At 55.4% G+C, this 17961-nt stretch overlaps 1 protein-coding gene across 1 annotated transcript; it reads left to right on the forward strand.

Moving 5' to 3' along the window:
• Window positions 1-1308: 1308 nt before the first annotated feature.
• Samd14 (sterile alpha motif domain containing 14) lies at window positions 1309-17790 on the forward strand. Its single transcript, XM_026386781.2, has 10 exons — window positions 1309-1602; window positions 4965-5019; window positions 11810-11976; window positions 12381-12669; window positions 13608-13695; window positions 13777-13851; window positions 13933-14092; window positions 15114-15233; window positions 15328-15483; window positions 16288-17790. Exons 2-10 carry the CDS (start codon window positions 4977-4979, stop codon window positions 16441-16443), a joined length of 1254 nt encoding a protein of 417 aa, XP_026242566.2. The 5' UTR covers window positions 1309-1602; window positions 4965-4976; the 3' UTR covers window positions 16444-17790.
• Window positions 17791-17961: the final 171 nt, after the last annotated feature.

The raw sequence follows: 17961 nt of genomic DNA on the forward strand, positions 1-17961 counted from the left end.
CTGATAAATTCTTAGTAGAGTGCCTGACACACCTCAATCCCTGCCTACGGCAGCTAGTTGTTGACTACATGATCTCCCTGGGTACCTCTCCTCCACCACCACCTCCCGCTGGCTCACCAGGTCCAAGTCTGAGCTCATCCCTCCTTTACCCCACCCAGCTCTAGGGCTTCCTGCCTCTAGTCAATATCCACAGCCATCCAAGATCCCTCCTTCTCCCTCAATTCTGTCCAGCCAGCCTCCAATTCCTGCCACTTGATTCACTTCTATATCCTGGATAGTTCTCAACTTGATTTTTACTCTTCTTGCCCGCTACTGTCGTTTCTTCACAGCCTCTTTTGAAGGGGCTCTTGCCCTCAGGATGTCCTCTGCAATCAGCTTTCCACTGAGGAGCCAAGGGTTCTTCCCAAAACGCAGAACTGCACCCCTCTCTCCTCCGTCAACGTTCTCCACCTCCCTCCCCCATGGCTACTAGAATGGAACGCCAAACCTCCCCGTGCACCTTTGCAGCATCAGCTGGTCTTCCCCTCTGGCCCCTTCACCCGCAACCCCTGTGGCGATGAGCATTTCTCCCCTAACGGCCTGTAGGAATCCTTCTCCTGTAGGAATCCTCCCTGTCCACTCTCCCCAGACCAACCAGGCGCCCTCGCGTGCTCTCTCCCTCCCGGCCGAAGTGCCCTCTTGAGACCCGGCCCACAGCCCGGGGCTCGGGAGGGCCTCTCTACTCGTCAGTCCTCGGGGCTGCACGGCCAGCGCCCTCGGCCTGGACTGGGTCGGTTGGGTTCACTGCGGTCCCCTCCGGCTTCAGCGCGGGGCTGGCGGCTGGGCGGGTGTTTTGAATGAGTGTGTGAGTGAGTCAATCAGGAGTCCTCACGGGCCCTGCAGACTGGGCGGAAGCCCAGTGGGGCCGCCTCCCTGCCGCTCCCCTGCCCCCGCGCCGGCTCCAGTGCGTGGCGTCTCCCGCGGGCCGAGAAGTAGCTGCAACTGGGATACCCCGGGCCGGGCCGGCCGAGGCGCCCGCCGCCTCCTTCCGCTCGGATCCCGCCGCCTCCGCCCCCTGCCGCCCGCTCTTTGTCTCCCGGCGCCCGGCCTCCCCGCCACGCGCCCCCGCACGCCCCTTCCCGGGAACCCCCGTCGACCCCGCGGACGCGTCGCGGAGCGAATCCGCCTCCCAGGCCGAGGCCTCGACCGGCCCGGCCGGCGGGGGCGGGGCGGGAGGTGGCGCTCCTCCGCTCGCGCGCGCGCTCGCTCCCTCGCGCTCTCTCACACTCACACACTCACACACACTCACACACACACGCACACGCACGCACACACGGAGCATCCTTCCGTCAGGTCTCCAGGTCCAGCCCCGCCCGCGCTCCTGCTTCCTGCAAACCTTCCTCTGCCCCCAAACTGCCCCCGCTCTCCATTTCTCTCCGGCTGCGGGACCCTCCCCGCCGACCCTCCCCCCCCACCCCGGGATGGAGCGTCTTGAGCCAGCCCGGAGCCCCCCGCGACCGGGGTGACGGTCCCTCGCCCCTCTCCTGCCCGGCCCCCGCCTTGAGCACCATGGGCCTGAGGGGTTCCCGAGGCGCCAGCCACTGAAGATGACCGATGCTAGAGGTGAGAGGCCGGGCCCCCGGGGTGGACGGGGAAGCCGGGCCGGCCACTTGGCCCGAGTGGGGTTGGATGGGTCCAAGGGATAGGGACCTTTTCCCCCTATCCCTAGGGGGACCCGCGGGGCTGGGGAGCTGGGCTGTCAGGGGAGGGGGCGGAGATAGGATTTGTGTCCCTAATCCCCTCCCTCTCTCCCAGAGAAATTAATAAAAAAAAAAACCCACTGGTGTGGGGGAAGGGGTAGAGGACTTAACTCCTTCGTGCCCAGCGAGAAGTTGGACTGGTGGGTTGGAGAGAAACTGGCCACCCGCTGTGATTAGGGAGAGGGGCCCTGGGAGTGAAATAGGTAGCCCGTCCCCACCTCCACCCACTGTGCAGCGGAGCTTAAGAGGGGTGTCGGACTCCTGCAGGCTGTCCCCAGCCTGGGGCCTGTGGAAGACTGGCCACATAGGGAGGGGCACAGCCTCCCTAGATCCACCGTCCATCCTGCCTAGCCTTCCCAGTTGCACTTTCTCTGAGTCAGTCTCTCTCTCTCTCTCTCTCTCTCTCTCTCTCTCTCTCTCTCTCTCTCTCTCCTCTTCCTGGGCCCCTTTCTTTCCTCTAGCCTGTAGGCAGTGGCTCTCTGGCACCCCACCCTGGGCCCCACTCTGGGCTCCCAGCCCTCTGCCTTCTCCACTGCTTTTCTGGCCTCACTCTGCTCCTTTTGGCTCTTTCTTCTCAGTCCCCTTTGATGTCACAATCTCTTATTGGCATGCTTATTTGTTCCTACTCCTGCTTCCTCCCTAGATTATGCACCTCTACTTTCTCTTTCTCCTTCCCTTGGGTACCAGATTTATTTTTTTAACTCACCTGCATCCCTTTTTCCCAGAAGAAAGTCAGAGGTCATTGATGCTCCTCCAGAAACTGGAAGTTGTAGGGGAAGAGAATGGTCTGGTAATGTGGCTGTCCAGAGGAGCAGGCTCATTTCTACCCTTGTTACCTGTTTAGGAGTATGTTTGTGTGTGTGTCTGTGTGTGTACGTGCTCATGTACACTTCTCACCCAGGGAAGAGGGTGAGGTTGAGTATCTAATTTTCCAAGACTCAATTTTGGAAGGAGAGGTGGCAGGATCTGGTGACCTTCTACATATCAAGCTTCCCTAGAATTCTCCATGGGGCGGTGTAGGGAGGGTTGGGTCCCTCATACACCCTAGGGAGCTGGCTGTTGAAGGGAAAAGCAAAAGCAGTTTGTGTTGAATCAGGTGGACTGAGAGTGGGTGCTACCTGGAAGCCCTAGCTCAGCCCAGAGGGTGCTGAAAGGGGCTTCCACACACAAGAGGGTCTCAGTCCTGGACTGGGTCCCTGAATAAAGAGCACATGAACTTTCCCTTCTCAGTGTCTAAGAGGAGACACCACTGCTGCCCTCAGAGGACCCCTATTCTGATGGGAAGCTCCTGTCTTGAAAGCCCCTGTTCTAATGGGGGAATACATGGCCTCTCTCCCATCTGATATGGGGAGCTAAGACCCATGTAGGGAATCAGTGAAGTCTGAAAAATTCTTCATTTCCCACTGACTGGAGAAGGGTGAGTTTAGAAACTATGAAGAAAAATAGACAGGAGAACTACTATGACAGCTTTCTGGAAGAGGGGACAGCTGGGCCCTAGCGTCAGATAAGGCTTTGTGATCCAGTGTGAGAATTTGGTTTATTCTTTGGGGTAGCCTCCCTTCTCATCTGACCCCTCAGGGCAGGAAGAACCATTCTAGATCTTGGCTACTATTAATCCCCAGAGTTCAAGAATGTTGGGAAGGTTCTTGGAGGCCCTGCATCACCAACTCCTCCCCTACCCTGCTCAACCCCAGGTATCCATGGTGTCTGGGGTGGAGGTGGTTTTAAATGGTTTTAATACTTCCCCTAATCCCAGGCTGTGTATACCAGCTCCCCTGTCTCTACCCTGTCCCTTTCCCTAGGGGGTGTTTTTTCCTCAGGAGTACCCCAGGAGTTTCAGGCCATCCCTCAAGATAGTGCTGAGAACCAGGCATGGGTCAAGGCAGAGTTCTGCTTCTTCTGCATCTCAAGTTTTCACATCTGAAAAGTGGGGATACTAAGATCTCAAGCCTGGCTGGCTCACAGTGAGACCATTAGGAACAGAGAAGGAGGGGCGGAAGGTATGTGCTCCAGCTTCTCTGCACATCTGTCAAGGACATGGTGTAGTCCAGTGCCCTGCCCTTTTCTAAGGGACCTGAGTGTTAGAAGTAACTGAAGATCATGTCTTGGCTATGCAGTGTTCCTGCCTTAAACCGTTAGTGAGTCCCAGCTTCCTCCTTGTCTTCTCATCAGTATTCCCCTACATCTGCTAGGAAAGCCTGTCCAAATGCTTTCACCTGCTATATCCGGCTTCCCTACCTGCCATCCCTTCCTGCTTCCCACCAAATAAGCAAACAAGAACAAAATAACGTGGTCCATCCACACTCCTTCCCAGAACATACTTGATGCTCTGAGCATTGGCTGTCCACTGTTCTGCTGTGAGTACTCCTCATACCCTCCTGCATCTGTGCGTCTGTCAAGAACAGGGAGAACTGAGAGTCTGCCTAGAACAGTGGCCCTGCTGATGGTGCCAGTTTCCTGAACAGTCATGTTCAGAAAGGCAGGTGGTGAGGGCCCCAGTGTGCAGTGGGGAGGGGGGAAGCAGGATTGGATGGTGGATGGAAGATGGGCACAGAACTGATAGTTGCAAAGATGGGTGGATGGATGGATTGAGGTTGATATTGAATGGATGGGATGGGGAGATGGATATTAGACGAGTGGGGGAAGGAATGGATGAATGACTGGATGGATGGTGGATAATCAAGCAGATCAAGCAGATGGGTAGATAAATAGATAGGTAGAAGGATGGAAGACCCTGGGCTCTGATTCTGTATTTACCACTAACTTGCTATGTGATTGTGGGTTAGCCACTTCCTCCTCTGTTTCTGTGTTTGTAAAATCAGAGGATCAGATTTAGTAATCTCCATGACTTCTTCTACACTTGATGTTGGACGGTTTATGATGATTGAAAGCTTTTTTAGGGGATACTAGTGATGGAAGGGCCCAAGACAGTGAAGAGCCCTGTGTGAAGGCAACAGCCATTTGGCTTGGACCACTGCAGGGCCAGCTGCATCTGTGCTCAGGGTTGGCTCAGCCATCCCCTTCTGCTTGTGCTTGCTGCCCTGACACCCCCAGTGTAGAGGAGGACTCAGATGGCTTCTCTCCCAGGGCTGTAAGAAAAGCTTTGAGGGAAAGTGAGGGCCAGCAGACCAGGAGCAGGTGTAGCCATGGACCTGTCCCCTGACTTGACCAACCTGAACCTCTTATCCAGGGTCTCTTTTTCTTTCTCTCTATTTGTCTCCACAGCTCTCTTGAGTCATGGCTTCTTCAAAGCTCCGAGAACCCGCAGATGAGGTTTTTGGTAAGTTGTATTTGACTCCATCTCTACCAATAGACACAGCCAAAGAGCACTTCTTTCCAAGGCTACTGGGCATGGAATGGGGGAGAGAGGACCTTCGGGTGTTCAGTGTGTGTGTGTATGTGTGTGTGTACTGTGGTGTGACTCTGTCACCACTATCTTAGTGGGTCCTCATCTACTTATCTTACTCTGGTACCAGTCCACATACTCCGTCTCACATGCGCTGTGTCATTTCTCTACGGAAAAGGAGCATAGAATGCAGTGTTAAAGTGACTTGCTCTAAAGATCACATGATAAGTTAGGTGAGAGGCCTGGGGCTAGAACCCCAGACTGCCTGACTCACTGTGCTCCATCCCTGTCTATTCCAGCCTAGACAACACGCATCACCTCCTAGTCACCTGCATAGTGCATGGGACCTCACTCCAGGGCTCTGCCCTGGAATCAAATGCAGCACACATACAACCTCACACCCCCCACGTTGGCCCCACATGCTGGTCTGCATGGCCTTGTCCTCAGCACATACTTGGGTGCCTGTGTGGTCACCTGTACCTTCATTTGGAAATTGACTGCCCCAGTGGGGCGGCATTCCTAACAGGCCCTGGGGTGGAGAAGCTGTTTCCCAGCTGGATTAAGGTGTGTGGTGTGGGGGGCTCCTATACCCGGAACACCAAGGGGCTCCCAGCTTCTTTCCCCTGCCTTCCTATATCCATCTTCCTCCTGTCTTTTCCCTGTCACTGCTCCTGGCCACAGTGACACCAGGGCTGCTGCCTCTTGGCTTCTGAGGAACACTGCTTCCCATCCCAGGCTCCCAGGGGCTCCCCTGGGCCTCAGTCTCTGGGTTCCTGTGTCCCCACACAGGCCCAGCCTAACCCTTGGCTTAATAGGTGAGCTGTCCCTCCCCTGGGCTTTCCTGCCTCCCCTCCCCCTCCAGTCTCCACCCTCTGCTCCTCACCCAGGCCTTTCCTGTTTCCCTTTTCTACTGAGATAGTTGGGCCTTGCTTCCTGATGGGAAAGGCAATTAAATATTCATTATTCCCACTGCCCAGGGCAGGAGGGAAGAAGAGGGGGCACAGAGGAGGGAGCAGGAAATGGCAAGAGGTGGAAGAAGGGGTTGAGGGGCCTGGTAGACCAAGGGGTCCAGGAGAGGCTGGTGACCTCGCCTCAAAACTTCTAAACTGTCAGGGTAGAGTTGCACCTGCCTGTAATCCCAGCAGGTCAGGAGGCTGAGACAGGAGGATCCCAGGTTCAAAGCCAGCCTCAGCAAAAAGCGAGGTGCTAACAACTCAGTGAGACCCTGTCTCTAAATAAAATACAAAATAAGCCTGGTGATGTGGCTCAGTGGTGGAGTGCCCCTGACTGAATTCAATCCCCAGTGCCCAAAACAAAACAAAAACTTAGAAACCACCAGGATTCCCTTTGCCCTCTAAACTGTCCCATGGAGGGTGACTGTGATGCCCAGAGTCAGGAGCAGAGGGCCCTTCTCCTTGGCACAGGTTGGCTGAGCACCAGCTGAGTGACAGGAGGGTAGAGGGTGCAAGAGTACAGGTCTGGAAGCCAGGAAACCTGGACACCATCCTTAACTCCCTCCTACCCAGGCCAAACCTTTCTTCCTTGACCTTCAGCTTCCCAACCCATAAAATCAGGAGTTAACTACAAGTCGGAGCATTTGTGCTTCAGAAAGGATGTAGTGTATTTGGTGGTTACAGATATGCCAGACTGCCTGTCTTTAGCCCTGGCAGGATCTTACCAGCTCTGTGCCCTCAGGCAAATTAAGGCTGCCCTGGGGATTGGTAGTGTCCCTTCCTCCTGGGTCGTGGGAGGTAAAATGAGGGAGTAATTGTGAAGCACTTAGAGGAGGGCCTGGCACTGAGGAGCCCAGCGGGGAGTAGCTCTGCCTCTTCTGCAGTTTGGTCTTCAGTGCTTGCTGATACCAGGCCAGCCTGGGGAGTCTGGGTGAGGGGGTCTGAGGGCTGGGAAAGGAGGACCCCTCCCCACTTCAGCCCAGGGGCTGTGGACACCAGAAGCAAAGCAAGTGCAGCTGCGGGGCCAGAGAATTGAGCCAAGCCTGGGTCTAAAAAATCAGTCCTTAAGCCAGCATCTGCCCCCTCGGAGTCCTCAGCCGCTCACTGCCCCTGGTAGCTGCAGCAGCCTCTCTGTTCTATCATCCCCTTTCGCCAGCCCACTCCTGGCTCCTCTTTGCAGGCTGCACCAGTCCCCTGGCTGCTCCTCAGACACTCCAAGCCCAAGCCTGCACCATTCTCTCTCCGAAGAAAACTCTGGGTCTTTCTATTACCTCAGCTCTTTATTGTCACCCAGGCCTCAGCCTGGCTGTCTAAGATGAGTAGCAGCCCTCAGGCCATCCTTGTCTCTTCAGCCATTCCGGAAAGATCCACAGGCTCCTAATAGGTGCCAGGTTCTATACAAGGCTCTGGGGAGAGTCAGCAAAGAACAAAGCAGACCAAGTCACTATCCTTAGGGAGCTTGATTTCTCGGATGGGAGCAAGTGGGGGTCCATATCCTGAGAGCACCAGAGGCAAACAAAGGTGACCATCCTGTGAGGCCAGAGGAGGTGGGAAGAGGAGGGGTGTGTTAGTCAGCCAGACAAAGAAGGGTGGAGTTGTGGCACTGAGGGAGGGCTGGGGCAGGTGGGGACAGAGGCAAAGGCAGGCAGAAATACATCATCATGGTGTGAGCATTGTTCACCACCCCGGGCATAGGACAAGGCCTGGTACAAAACAAAACTGGGTAGTGATATGCTCACACCATCAGCAGCAAATGCCAAGCTGCAGGCATTATGATGAAACACTTTATATGGATGATTCTACTTAATGTTCACGACAAGGCTCTCAGTAAGACACTGCTAGTTTGGCCCCTTTTTACAGATGAGGGAGCCAGCACCTAATGTAAGTAACTGGTCCAGGATCACCCAGACAACAAGTGACAGAAGTGCCCTTGGCCTGGGCCATGCAGCTCCAGAGCCTGTGCTCTTACCTGAGGTGTGATAGAAGAGTCTAGCGCAGGAAGAGTCCAGGAAACTCGGAAAGGGAGGCTGGGTCTCCAGGTCTTGATACAGGGCTGAGGCTCGGGAGCTGGACTTTATATTGGCTTTGGGATCCACCCCACCACCACCTCCCACAGACCCCAGAGGGTTTCAAAGCAGGAGAGTAGGGGACATGGCAAGAAATGTGCTTTGGAAAGTTCTTCTAACCTGTAGAAGGTGCGGGAAGGGAAGTGTACCCAGATGCAGAAGCCACACTCTGGGATGGCAGCCGCTGGCAGAGGTGGAGGCACTGGCGAAGGCCTGAGCTGAGGTAGTGCAGTCTAGATGGGGAGGTCAGGCTGCCCGGCGTGTGCAAGAAAGGCCAGTCAACAGAACTTCCTTGTTTTATTAAAAGAGTGCTTACAAAAATGTTGGCATGGTGGCGCACTCCTGTAATCCCAGCCACTCTGGAGGCTGAAGCAAGAAGATTGCAAGTTCGACGCCAGCCTCAGCAATTTAGCAAGACCGTTGGTAACTTAGCGAGATTGTGTCTCAAATTAAAAAGTAAAATAGGCAGGGGATGTAGCACCCTTGGGTCTAATGTCCAGGACTAAAATTAAATAATAATAAAAAAATTACAAGTCTGGGGCAAGAAGATGACAAGTTTGAGGCCAGTCTCAGCAATTCAGTGGGAACCTACCTCAAAATAAAAAGGGGCGGGAGTGTAGCTCGTGATAGAGCACTTGCCTAGCATGTGTGAGGTCCTGGTTACTGCAAAAACAAACAAAATGAAAAACAAGTATTTACTAAGCACCTACTATGTGTACTATGTACCAGGCATTGTTCTGCATCTGGGGTAGTGAACAAAATAGAGAAAAATCTGTCCTTGTGGAGCTGCCATTCTAATGAATGAAGAGAGACAATAAAATTACACAATATGCCAGAAAGTGATAGATGATGTGGAAAGAAAAATGGAGTGGGCTTTTGGAGTGTGTGTGGGAAGGTGATATCAACTGAGTGGTCTGAAGGGCCTTGGTGTGAAATTGAGCAAAGACCTGAAGGAGGTGAGGGAGAGAAGCAAGTAGAAATCTAGCCAAGGGCTCTGTAGGAAGAGAGACATGCAAAGGCCCTGAGGTGCAGGCTGGATTTCCGTGAGGAAGGGTTGCTGGAGGGAGGGAGAAGAGCAGAAGCTCTGAGCAGAGGAGTGACAGAACATGGGGTTTCATTAGGATCACACAGGCTGTGTGCTGCAGAAGGAATGTATGTGGGAAAAGAAGGGGGAAGGTTTTTTGTTTTGTTTTGTTTTTTATAATAAATAAGGCAAGAGATGATGGTACCTCGCTGTGAGTAGGTACCTGCTTGCTCCCCGCCCTCCTCTTCTCTTTCCTGTCCTTGTGTGGATGGATGAGTGTGTGTAGACTCAATCATAAACAGCATGTTTTGAAAAGTCTCAACCATAATGTTTTCCTTGGTGGTACGGGGGCCTTGCACATGATAGGCAAGCACCCTACTGCTGAGTTATATCCCAACCATGTCCAGAAGTGGAGAAGAGTGCCGGGCGCACACCTGTAATCCCAGAGGCTAGGAGGCTGAGGCAGGAGGATCACAAGTTCAAAGCCAGCCTCAGCAATTTAGTGAGGCCCTAAGCAACTCAGCGAGACTGTGTCTCAAAATAAAATGTAAAAAAGTGGCTGAGCATGTGGCTCATTAGTTAAGTACCCCTTTGTTCAGTCCCTGTACCAAAAAAGAAAAAAAAAAATGAGGAAATAAAGAAGAGTGCAGTGTACTCTGCCATGTGCTCATGTCCAGGTCACCCCACTTCAACAAGCGCCGACTCACAGCCAGTCTTGTTTTGCCTCTGTCCCTCCCACACTCTGCCCTCATTGCTCTGGATTATTTTGAACGGAATCCAAAACATCATATCACTTCACCATAAATATTTCAGTATGTCTAGATATATTTTGAAAGTAGAGCCAACAGGAATTCTGGCTGGATCAGTTTGTAGGATGGGAGAGAAAGAAGTCAAGGATGACTCTGGGGGGTTGACTTGAGCAAGGGAACCGGTAGAGCTATCAAACTGGGGAGCCTGGGGGGGCAGCTTATGGGGAGGCAGAGCCACAGGTTGGGTTTTGGTGTGGAAGAAGAAGGAGCCCATTGGACATGTCAGCGGAAGTGCTGAGTGGACAGTTGGACATATGAATTTCCAGCTGGGCGTGGGGCTGAGGGAGGACGGTAGCCCAGAGCTGCCTAACCTGGGTGGCTTGGGTGGGCAGTGGGACCTTTCAGGGAGCCAGAGAGGTGAGCAGTCTGAGGCAAGGCAGAGGGTTTGTGTTGAAGTATTGAGTTGGAGGTGTCTGGGGTCCTTTGTCACGGCAAGTTCCCTGGACATGGCCCAAGTGCCTGGGCTTGGAATTCAGGGGAGCAGTCAGCTAGAAATAGGCATAAGTGGCCATTAAGCCAGGTGTGTTTGGGGTGTTTACAGAAAAGAGGGAGGAACAAGGAGGACAAGGGTGTGTGTGAGGGATGGAATGGGGTCCCAGAGGTCCCAAGGGAGGTGTGGAGAGGAAAGGGTTGAACCATGCTGAGGCGCAGGAAGAGTCTTAATGCCAAGTCCAGTCCAGTGTGAGGGCACCATTCTCAGGTAGGTACACAAAAAGTGAAACTGATCCATGAGTGCTTTTGTGTGTGACCCACTGCGTTTGCCTGCTCCTCCTTGGGGCCATCATGCAGGACCTAGCACTGGGCCACAGACCCCCGGATGGCAGGGACAGGCTTCAGAGGCCTGTGGAGACTTTCTTCCTGCCACTGCCACTAGCTTGTGGGAGTCCCTCTGCCTCACTTCAAATGCAGGCCCCCAAATGCTCACCAGTGTTCTCTCTGAATACTACCCTAAGAGTGACACAGCAAGTGTCCCCACAGGGCCAGTTTCTGGAGCCAGTCTAGTCAGGCTCAAATCCCAGAGGACTGCTAGCTGATGGCTCAGTCAAGTGACTCGATCTTTTTGAGCCTTAGTTTGTACAGTGTGTGTAGTAGCTGTGGGGTCCTCCCCTCCCAGGGTTGTTGTTTTTCTTTTCTTTTCTTTTCTTTTTTTTTTGTTTTGTTCTTTTTTTTTTTTTTTTTTTTTTTTTTGTATCAAGGTTTGAACCCCAGGGGCACTTAACCACTGAGCCACATCCCCAGACCTTTCTTTTTTTCCTTTAAATTTTTTAAATTTTGAGACAGGATCTCACTGAGTTGCTTAGGACCCTGATAAATTGTGAAGCTGGCCTTGAACTTGTGATCCTCCTGCCTTAGCCTCCCCAATTGCTGGGATTCTAGGAATGTGCCACCACACCTGGCTCTCAAAGTTGTTTTGAATGAGAGATGATGTTTGTAGTGTCTGGTGCATTGTGGTTGCTTCTTAAGTGGTAGCCACGATCACCATGATGTCTGCAGCCTCGTCCAGTTCCTCTCCCTACAGAGCTTCCCTCCCACCACCCCTAGAGGTGCCATCCCCGCTTCCCTACTTTCAGCATTCCGTATGCCACCTAGTCATTTGGAAACTCCCCTCCACACCTTAGGAGCTGGGTTGGCATTTCCCCCTCTGACCCCTCCAAATACGGCTGCTCTGTGCCTCTATGCAGGCTGTACTTATGTGCTGACATGATTAGGTCTCCCCCAGCCTGCGGAGGAGGGTCCTGATTTCCATCTCCCCTGGCCTTGCAGTGCCTGGCACTCAGAAGTACTGGCTTAATGCCTGGGGTGTGAACAAGGTGGACCTCTGGGCTCTCCACCTTCAGGTGACTGGTCTCTGCCCATTCACCTGGTTTACAGATCTGGACTTGGCTGTGCCAGAGACCGCCAGACTGGACAGCAGTTTACACAAGGCCCGGGCCCAGCTGCTGGCCAAGGGCCGAAGACACCGGCCATCCCGCTCCAGGCTTCGGGACAGTGCCAGCTCTGCTGAGGATGGTGAAGGTTCCGATGGGCCTGGAGGCAAGGTTGGGGCAACACCCACCCACCCACACCCACACCCATCACCCACACCCACACCCACACACCTCTCTTTCCCCTGGGCTTTCCCTGCCCTCGGGGGAAGCCTCATTCCCAGAGAGCTGATGTAATAATAATGCTACCAAATGTCAGTGCACTTCACTTCTGGCCGACTCCTCCTATTAAAGTAGAAGCTCCATTTGCCTTGGTTGTGCCCCAAGACCCAGCTTGCAGATCAGGAAGCTGAGGCCAGCACAGGTTCAGTATTGGTCACAATAATAGCTAGCAAGGCCGGGGACCTCAACCCTTCCCTATGCAGCTCACGGGGAGACCTTCCCTCCAGGCCCTAGAAGGACTCAGGAGCCAGGGCTCCAGCACAGTGGGGAGGATGAACGGCTGTCCCCTCCCCCAGGTGACCGATGGCTGCGGGAGTCCCCTGCACCGGCTGCGCTCGCCTTTGCACTCGGGCCCTGGCTCCCCGGGCGGGGGCTCTTTCTGCCTGGAGCCTCCTGGTTTGCGGCGCAGTCTGGACGAGGACGAGCCACCGCCGTCGCCGCTCACACGCTATCGGCCCCTACACAACGCGGCCTCCCACGAGGGCCTGGCTGCCGCCTCCAGCTCGCCGCCGCGCTCCGCACCCTCCTCGGACAGCTCGCCCAGCTTCGTACGCCGCCACCCGCGCGCGGAGCCGCACAGCGAAGGTGAGCGCGGACCGCGCCCCCTGCCGGTGCGCACAGCCACCGCAGCTTCCCCAGCCGCGCCCCGCGACACCGAGGCAGTGGCTGCGCCCAGTGGAACTGGGTGGCCATGGGGAGCTGGGGAGAATGAACACCAAGGTTCATTCATTCCTTTACAGAGAAATTACTATGTGCCAGACACTGCTGGATCCTGGGGCACAAATAGGGCAAATAGAGGCAGTCCTTGTCCTCCTGGGGTGTGTAGTTTAGAGGAGCAACAATCGAATCATCCCTTAATAAATGTGCAGTTACAAAGTGTAATGATTGCTACGCAGGAAATGTGCATGGCGGTGGAAGTGCCTGTTATCAGGGTATCTGACCTATTTGAGAGCATCATCAAAGACTCCTCTGAGGAAGTGACATTTGAGCCAAGATTAGAAGGCCAGGATAAAGTTAACAGTAAATAGTAGTGATCCACCGGGCGCCATGTCACATGCCTGTAGTCTAGAGGCTTGGGAGGTTGAGGCAGGAGGATAGCGAGTTCAAAGCCAGCCTCGGAAAAAACAAGGCACTAAGCAACTAAGTGAGACCCTGTCTCTAAATAAAATACAAAATAGGGCTGGGGATGTGGCTCAGTGGTTGAGTGCTCCTGAGTTCTATCCCTAGAACTTACACTCCCCCAAAAAATAGTAGTGGTCCCTACCTTGTCAATTTGTAAAGTGCTTTACGGTTTGTCAGAGCCTTTCCTATGCATCTCAAAGGTACCATGACATGGTCAGAGATTATTACCCCCACATTTGAAATGACAGAATCTCAGAGGAAAAAGTGACTTATCCTAGGTCACACAGCTAGTGAAGGACACCAGAGCCAGGGTGGCTGATTCTAAGTCAAGAATATGCCAACCCGCCAGAGAAGATAGGCAAGCCACTGTACTGGCTCTTTGCTCCCCCTGTCCCCAAAAGATGACAGCCGGGATGCCAGTCCTCCTGAGCCTGCCAGCCCCACCATCGGTCTGGATAAGAAGACTCGCCGGAAGTTTCTGGACCTGGGGTGAGTGAAGGAGGGGCCACCGTGCAGAGCTGGAGCTACTGGGGTAAGAGCAGCTCTGCCACTCCCCTGCCCTCCCCACAGGGTCACCCTCCGCCGAGCATCCACTGGCAAGAGCCGGAAGGAGAAGGGCAGCAACCGCCTGTCCATGGGCAGCAGGTAAGAGGTGCCCACAGTGCCCACCGTCAGCTCCCAGCCTCCCCTTGGTGCCCACACCCATGCTGGGTGCTCTCTTCACAGGGAGTCGGTGGAAGGGTCTGGCCGGTCAGGGGCCTCCCCGTTCCTGCCCTTTTCCTGGTTCACAGACAGCGGCAAGGGTTCAGCGTCCTCAGGCAACATCACTTCTCCTGCCTGCTCCCCTAAACATGAGGGGTTCAGCCCCAAGAAGTCAGCATCACAGGTAATCCCAGGACTTTCTTGCCCCCAAACTGGCCCCTGGATTCAGGTGACATACTACACCATAGTCAGACGGGGATCCAGGCCTTCCTAGAATCCATTTGTCCACCTCAGAGCCACTGTGTGTTCCATGACTCCACCGTCACCTGAGTTCATTCACTCTTCTCAGTAGTTCATTGCCTCACTCATTCATGGCCTCCCGCATCTCTGACACTGGGGCCCTGCTGTTCACCCAGCCTGGGGTCTCCCTGCCTGCTAACCCCTCTGCCTGGCTCAGGTCTGATGTGACACCCTGTTAGGAGTTGGGCCACCTGCTTGTGGGGTGAAGCTTCAGAGATATAGAGGTGAACAGGACCCAGCCTGGTGCTCTGAGAGCTCACAGCCCTGCAGGAGGAGCAAGCCCAGGGACAGAAGCCACACTGAGTGTGTGCTCATGTTCATCCGCACTCTCCAGGTCACCACGCCCCAAGCACACCTTTTTGCTTTAACAGTGAGGTGGGGGAGGCAGGCTCACTCCTCTATTGTACAGATGACAAATGAAGGGTCCCACAAAGGGGACCTGCTCACTGACTTGCACAGATTTCGTTGCAAAGCTCCATGACCCCCAGCCCTGGGGACACTGTGGTAGACAAGATCCAGCATAGGCCCTTATAGAACTGATAATCCAGTGAGGGCATCTACCAGCGAGGTGACACAGGAGTCAGGACAACTGACCCAACCTGAGGGAGTCCTGGTGGGCTTCTTGTAGGAAGCAGCACCGAGCCTAACACCTCTGTTCCTGCCAGTTCTTCTGTCTGGCTTAGTTCTAGCCCTGTGCCCCCTAGATGGCTGCCTGCCTCTCAAAGGCCCCAGGTCATGACATGTCACACAAGTTACCATGTCCTGTGTTTGCCCAGCTCCCAGCTTGTGCTCAGAGGGCACTGAGCAACTTTGGGTGCCTAGTCTGGGACTTCAGCTCCATGTAGACAGGGTGGTGGGCCCAAGGGGGCTCCCTTCCTCATCAGCACACACCCCTTCCCATGTAGGAATCCACCCTGAGTGACGACTCCACGCCCCCCAGCAGCAGCCCCAAGATCCCGAGTGGTCCCCGGCAGGAGGCCAAGTGTTCCTACCCCTACCACACGCTGTCCCAGTCTTCAGATGAGGTGAGTGAGGCTGGCCGCCATGCCGGCTGGAGTCCTGCTGAGTGTGCAGGCTGCGGCCGAGCCTCTCCCCACATTCTCCTCGTCTCTGTCCCAGTTCCTGGATGAGCCCCTCCCTACTGTCCAGCACTGGACCAGCCAGCAGGTGGGCCAGTGGCTACATAGCCTCAATCTGGAGCAGTACGCCGCTGAGTTTGCGGCCCGGCAAGTGGACGGGCCACAACTCCTGCAGCTGGACGGAAGCAAACTGAAGGTAGGTCAGAGTGCAAAGGTCATGACCCAGACAGAGCTTGAGGCAACCTTCAAGGTTGGAGAACTCCTCATGCTACTTTGACCCTTGGCCCAGCTTCCTGAGCTGCCTTTCCGCTCTCCAGCCACTGCTGAGACCTCTGACCTCTAGGATGGTCCTACAGGGGTCTGGTAAGGGACCCCAGTCCAGCTGGAAATCCAAGCCCACGACTTGAACTTGATCATCTAGCTCCAGCCCAAGCCTCCAAGCTGACCTTTCCCTTTGGGACGGTCATCTGACCTCTGGAACTTGAGTTTTCTAGTATCATGGGAAGCCAGGCCTCTCCCTGGTCAGCTCTGCCCCATTCTCAATCTCAGAGGCTAGCGGTAGTGATGTGTCATGGGGACGGTTTGCAGGGTGGCCTCTGAACTCTGCTGGAAGGTTCCCAGCCTGTCTCCAGCTGTCATCTGAGTTGCTTGGGGGTAGTAGGGAGGGGCCTTGGCCACCGACCAGCTCTGTGACCTTGAGCAAGTCACTCCCCATCTTTGGGCCTCAGCAGGTTGGGCAGGGTTGTGTGGAGGCTGAAACCCCAAGTGGAAGGAGGGAAGACACGGATGGGGAGGCCCACCTCAAGCCTCATCTCTCCCAACCACTCCAATTCCACACTCTCACTGAGGCTTCTGATCCCTGGGCAAGTCACAGTAGGAGGCAGAGGCTGCCCTTCAGGGTGTATCGCTGGGACGGAAGGAAGCCCTGGGCTTGTGTTGGCTGGAGCTGAACCTGGAAGGTTCTGGGATGCTCTCCTCCACCCTGGGATTTTCCCCCCAGAGCCTGGGGCTCAGCAACTCGCATGACCGGGCGCTAGTGAAGCGGAAGTTGAAGGAACTGGCAGCAGCTGCAGAGAAGGAGCGCAAGGCCCAGGAGAAGGCTGCGAGGCAGCGGGAGAAGCTGCGGCGCCGGGAGCAGGAGGCCAAGAAGAGCTAGGGGCGGGCAGGGTGGCACTGGCACCTGGGTGCGGGCAGACACCAGGCTCAGCGGGCACAGGCCTCACCAGGGGGGTGGGCCTGGGTGCCAGGCTTGGGCTGGCCTAGCCCCACACTCTTGGGGGCACGTGCCCTCTCTCACTCTGTCTGGACCCAGAGTCCCCGGGAAGGGAGACCCCAGGGAGAGGGCCCAGTAATAAATCCGATTCTGAGGACTCGTTTGGCACAGAGTTCCTGGGGGAGGCAGGTAGCAGCTGAAGGGAAGAGGGACAGAGAGGCCAGGGCTGAAGTTAAGTCCAGAAGCCCAGAGGAGCCGGGATCAGGCTGGCCCTATGTCCTCAGGCCAGGGTGGTGCTGGGCATGAAGGTGCCTGCCTGCCTCCCAGAGGCCCTGCACCTGGCAGGGTCTTCAGGCTCAGAGGGTAGTCGGGGCATCTCAGCAGGGGACAGAGCTGTGCCTCTCCAGCTCTTCAAGGTGGCTGTGTTGGGGGAGAGCTGTTCTGCTCCCCAGGTAGATCAGTGAGCATTACAGCAAGTCGCACTCAGGGTAGACTCCCAGCCAACTCCTCAACAGGAGAGCAGAGAGAGCAGGAAGAGATACGTGTGGCCTCTGCAAGGATAGGAGAAGACAGGACAAAAACCCCTTCTTTCTCCTGCCCTGTCCTGTGAGTCCCAAGGCAAGGACGGCATCCAGGCAGCCTGTCCCTTCAGGGCCTATTCAAGAGCAGGTTTCTCACCTGCTCTCCAGCCAGGACTCCTCCTCCTCCTGCTCCCTCAGAGAGCACCTGAGCTCTTTTGGGGGGCAGAACACACTTGGAAGCATTGGGGACAGAGCCCTCCCGGTGCCTTGGTGCTGCTGAACCCATGGCACTTCACCCCAGCCGGCAGAGGCAAAATCTGGGGTTCACCTGGAAGCTGCTGGATGGGAAGGGTCCACTGGCTCCCTCCATCAGCCCCGGCCACTGTGAGGAGCTCAGGGCTCTAGACCAGGCAGGGAGCGCAGGCTGCAGCTCACAGGCTGCAGCAAGGGCCAGGAACGACCCCCGGGTGGGAGTGGTGTCTGTCATTTTTGGAAAATGTCCAGAGACAGGTTGTCCAGGTACCATGCTGGCCAGCAGCCAGCTCAGCTTCTGGGGCCCTGGTTAGAGCTACCAATGGAGCCAGGGGCTTCGGATTAGAAACCCCTCCCCCTACTGTCTGCCTGGAGAGGTGGACAAGACCAGTGCATGCTGACCCCTCACTCCTGCCAGGGGTCTGTGGCTCAAGGCCAGGGCCCCCTCCCTGGGACCAGCACTTTCCTCCCCTCTGCCATTTGGGCTGGGAGTGGGGCTCCAGAGAGAAAGGGAGCAGCGGGGGCACGGGCACCCCTGGGCCTGGCAGAGGGGCTGGTGGGGAGGTGGGAAGGCATGCGTGTCCTTGAAGCCATCAGGAGCTATAGTGGGTGTCCACCTGCATGTGAAGGGGGGAGGCGGTTCTCAATTTCTTTCAATAAACATTTACGATGTGCCAGTGACCTCCCT

Source organism: Urocitellus parryii, chromosome 7 (assembly GCF_045843805.1).
Source record: "Urocitellus parryii isolate mUroPar1 chromosome 7, mUroPar1.hap1, whole genome shotgun sequence".
In the NCBI taxonomy this organism is placed as follows: Eukaryota; Metazoa; Chordata; class Mammalia; order Rodentia; family Sciuridae; genus Urocitellus; species Urocitellus parryii.